At 32.6% G+C, this 4,975-nt stretch overlaps 1 protein-coding gene across 1 annotated transcript; it reads right to left on the reverse strand.

Moving 5' to 3' along the window:
* Positions 1-1,899: 1,899 nt before the first annotated feature.
* On the reverse strand, positions 1,900-4,666 carry LOC101500234 (putative serine/threonine-protein kinase-like protein CCR3). Its single transcript, XM_004500436.4, has one exon. It carries the CDS (start codon positions 4,467-4,469, stop codon positions 2,073-2,075), a length of 2,397 nt encoding a protein of 798 aa, XP_004500493.1. The 5' UTR covers positions 4,470-4,666; the 3' UTR covers positions 1,900-2,072.
* Positions 4,667-4,975: the final 309 nt, after the last annotated feature.

Consider the following 4,975-nt stretch of genomic DNA (forward strand, 5'->3'; position numbering starts at 1 on the left):
TTCTTTTTTACTATTTATACTTTTTAATTAATATTATTTATATCATTCACAATAATATGTGTGAAGTTGTCAATTACGATAATAAAAATCAATCAATAGTTAAAAAAGTCAATTAAGTCAATTAAGTCAATTAATAAAAATCAATCAATAGTTAATTAATATTATTTATATCATTCACTTAAAATTTATGATAATAAAAATCAATCAATAGTTAAAAAAGTCAATTAAGTAAAATTATTATTTTATTTCTTATATTTTATCTATCTTTTTATAATATGTGTGAAGTTGTCAATTACGAAAAATATTATAAAACAAATAAAGGATTAGTATCATAATAATTTGAATCATTCTCACATAATTTTGGGAAAACAAGAGAAAGTTGCAAAAACGAGTTCCAACGAATGTATACTGAGAAAGAAGAGTACGTGCTTTTCTCTATTGTGAAAAATTGTACACATACATGTCAAGTCAAAACTTGTTGGCGGCTAAGTATAACTATGTAGCAATTAGGATAATTTTCATTTATATTTCATTAGAGGACATATAGACATAAATAAATTTAAAAATACAAAATTTAATAAAAATAGACCCACTTAGTGGTTAATAGTATCCATTATCTATCTTTTTTAATATATATATATATATCTATCTAAATAGGTAAAAGTAAAGAAGAAAGAAACGAATATAATCTAAAATAAATTTATGTAATAAAGTAAAAAAGCAATATGAAACGGCCAATACACATCTTAATTTGGAATCATTAATATTTACTTGGGTTTGGTCAATGTTTTGTCCAAAGTAGAATTAAGTGAAGAAACGAAGTTTCAAAAAGAGAAACAAATACAAAATATGCAAAGTCTAGCATGTGCTGCGGAGGGGACCATATGATTATACAAAAATGGACACACCAAACGGATTAATTACGGAGCTTTGTGAACATCAACCACTCAATTCAGTTGCATTGCATTTGCATCTTACTCACTCCATTCTTATAAACATAGCTCAACAAATTTGAATTAAATAATGAATTAATTTACTTTTATTTATAATTATTAATGGAAGGAATTTTTTTTATTCAGAGTTTTTTCTCTCATTCTTAATATTCACCAAATTAACTAATTCGAAAATGTATTTTGATCAAAATATACTTTTTTATTAATAAATTTAGACATACATTTTGAAGACTTTTGGCTAGACCAAAATAAATATGCCAAACTGTATTCACATTCTTGTTCACCTTTTTCCACGTGCCCCTCAAATATTGTTACTTGATGTAAATCTCTACGTTGCTTCCTTGTCTGAATCAGACCAAATCATTAGAAATTCGTATGACTCTACCTTCTCCTCCGATTTTATATGATATAATAGTAATTATTAATTATATCCACATGAAAAATGTTCCACCTGTTTGGCATCAAAAAATGTTTTTGTTTTCTCTTTTACAAACTTCTTTTTTGGTCAAACATTACAAAACTGACATTTTGTTTTCATTTTATTTAAATTTTGAATATTAATAATAATGATCAATTGAGTATCTAAAAGTATAAACCAAACTGTTATTTTGTATTAAAAATTATCTCAAATAAAAGCTAATTGAGCCTTAGGTATTGTGAATTTGTGATACAACAAAACAATGATTCTTGAACACAATTATACCTTCTTTTTAATACAACAAAACAACACAATGATAATTTGTCACTCACCATCTGAAGCATCAATGAGTAATTTTAAAATGGTGATACTTATACAGCACTCTTCTTTTTATTATAAAAAATTTATTGAGATTTTGTATTATAAATTGAACAATTTAACTTTCATTTAAATTATATTTTAATCTTTTTTAAAATACCGTGTCCTGTACTTGTATTACACGTACTTATCATAGGTCACACCTTTGTAAGGTAAAAAAACAAATTGGCAAAATGCCATAAACTAAACGATATAATAAATATTCTGTGGTTAAATGTTAGTAGTTTCATAAAAATTCTTCTAAATTTACATGCCAATAATACACCCGTAGGATTAATGAGAAAGAATGTAAGATAAACAAATTTATCAGGCTTTGGAACATATCAATCTGAAACAACAGTGATTGTAACACTTGAAATGGTTTCAATCTCATGGTTACTACCAGCATCACAAATAACAAAAGCTCTCTCCAAATTAGCAACAATATCAGCCATAGTTGGTCTATCTTTCCCTTCCAAATTCACACAATGAATGGCCGTATATGCCATCAACTCGACCGCCTCGGATTCGTTACTCTCCGATGGCGATCCAACTCTCGAGTCCAAAATTTTCACCAATTCACCAGCCAAAATAGCAGGCACTGCAAAATCAACTAGACTCAATGGATTTCCACCATTTTCGCTGTGCCTAAAAATCGCTCTTTTTCCGGTTAATAGTTCGAGTAACACAACTCCAAGTCCATATACATCACTCTTTGCTGTTAATACATTTAAACCATAGTATTCCGGATCGATATATCCGACTGTTCCTGCTGTTTTTGTTGGTTTGTAATTAGTATCAGATTCTGGACTCATCAATGATAATCCAAAATCAGATACTCTTGCTGTCCAAGTAGAATCAAGAAGAATGTTTGAAGATTTAATATCTCTATGTATTATTGAAGGAACTGCATAGTTATGTAGATACTCTATTCCTCTTGCAGCATCCAAAGCAATTTTGATCCTCATTTTCCATGAATTCAAAACATTGCTACTCTTTTCAACATTGTTCTTATCATGCAAATGACTATGCAATGAACCATTTTTCATGTATTCATACACCAAAAGCCTCTCATCTTTCTCATCACAAAAACCAACTAGCCTAACCAAATGCTTGTGGTGTAATCGCGACAAAAAGGCTAATTCAGACTCAAATGCACTCTCTTTCTCTTGAAATTTCTTAACCTTTAAACTCGTTTCGCCTCTCTTAATCGCTACATCGCGACCGTCAACTAGTTTTCCTCTATACACAACACCAAAGCTTCCAGCACCAATCTTGTTCTCGAATGCGAAATTGTTGGTAGCTGCTATTAGCTCGGAAAGACTAAACTCCTCTGCACTTTCTTGGTGCTTTGTTGATGATGGACCACTTCGTTGACGCCTCATTATTCTCGAACCTTGGCGCATAATCGCGGATTTAATCGAAGACGCGCTACCACTTGAACTGTTGCTACTACCTCTTGTGACTGTTGGTTGAACAGAATTATGAACTTTCTTTTTACCAAAACAAACACCACTCCATAAACAATAAACTATTGTGCAGATACCAATAAAACATCCAACTGATCCAACAATTGCAAACACCAATAACCCCCTTGTCAATGTCTTCGATCGAGACGATCGAGGAGGAGACAATGGCGGCGGAGGCGGTTGCATTGGTGGTTTCAACGATGGAGGGTTTGTAATTTGAGTCACACAAGTATTTGGCTTGCAAATGTGAGTTGAAGTAGAACATAGAGATTGAGAATCAGGATATAAACCACATTGACTACAAGAAGATTGAACACAAGGTCCTGGTAGAATACGTGGCAAAGGAAGAACAGAACCATTTTCATTAGCATTAGACCAACCAGGTCCCCAACAAATAACTGAAAAATTTGCTGTTAACAATCCACAAATAAAATTAGAACCAGAAACAATTAACTCAAAAGAAACACCTTGAATAAAATTAACAGAAAATTTCCCCTTTCCACCCCAACAAACAACAGAACCATTCAATCTTCTAATTGCACAACTATGTTGATCACCAAGTGCCAAATCAGCAAACTCAAAAGCTTCACTTTTTGGAACATCAAGTTGTCCAAATTCATTACTTCCTTTACAAACCAAAAAACCAGTTGAATTCAAACCACAAACATGTGAACCACCAGCAACAATACTCAACATAGAAATATTCCGAAACTCATTCTGTAACCGTTGTGCAACAACTTTCTCCCCCCAACACCGAACTTGTGAACCGTTTTTCACAATTCCACAAGAGAAGTTTGACCCAGATGAAATTGAAGCGAATTGAACCGACCCAGTTGGTTCAAAGCCGTAATTGGTTCTCCAACATCGAACCGTTCCAACACCAACCACCGTAGCACAAACTTGAGAATCTCCAACAGCGAGATTCTCCAATAAAACAGAATCACTAACGTAAAGTCTTTTACTTTGGAAGGAAGATGAAGTATCCCAACAATGTAAACTGAAGTTACCGGACCTGAGGCCACAGAAGAAGGTTCTTCCACCGGAGATGGAAGAAAATGAAACGTTGGGGGAAACGGGGATGACTTTTCCTTGACGGTAACAGTCAATGCGCTGTGTAGATTGGCTTGTTATGATGCCGCATACGGTGGCGGGGTTGTCGGTGACGGCGATGGTGGTGGCGGAGCCTAAAGCATGAGAAGAGGGTAGTAAAGAGAAGATGAATAAGGTGATGAATATGATGGTGATGAGGGAGGAGGGAGGTGGTTTCTTCATTAAAAAGAATGGAATTTGGAGTGATGGGTGGTGGGAGGTGGTTTATGCTTCATTGAGAGAGTTGACCGGAGAGAAGATGAAATGTATAATGTTGGAAATATGGAGGGTAGTTGGTAGTTGTGGACTATTGAAAATGAAACACAAAGAAGGAAGATTGCTATTTCTATCTTAACTCTTCCAATTCACTAACCTTTCTCTTCCAAGGCCGTGTTTGGTACTTCTCTCTCCTTATTTATAAAATCAATATTCTTTAATAACTCAAATATTAAAATAAATTCATATTTTTATCTCCAACAACATCAAATAAACAATAAAAATATAAATTATTTAAATTTAGTTTATCTTTCGATTAAACTATAAATTACTCGTATTTTTTCTCTTGAATTTTGGAAGATTAAGGTTATGTTTGGTAATATCAATAAATTAGTTTATCGTTCATACGAAAGAAAAGGCTCTTTAGTAATAATTATTTTGTCGCGACTTTATAGTTTTTTCTTAAATAGTTT

The sequence above is a fragment of the Cicer arietinum genome, chromosome 5 (assembly GCF_000331145.2).
Source record: "Cicer arietinum cultivar CDC Frontier isolate Library 1 chromosome 5, Cicar.CDCFrontier_v2.0, whole genome shotgun sequence".
In the NCBI taxonomy this organism is placed as follows: Eukaryota; Viridiplantae; Streptophyta; class Magnoliopsida; order Fabales; family Fabaceae; genus Cicer; species Cicer arietinum.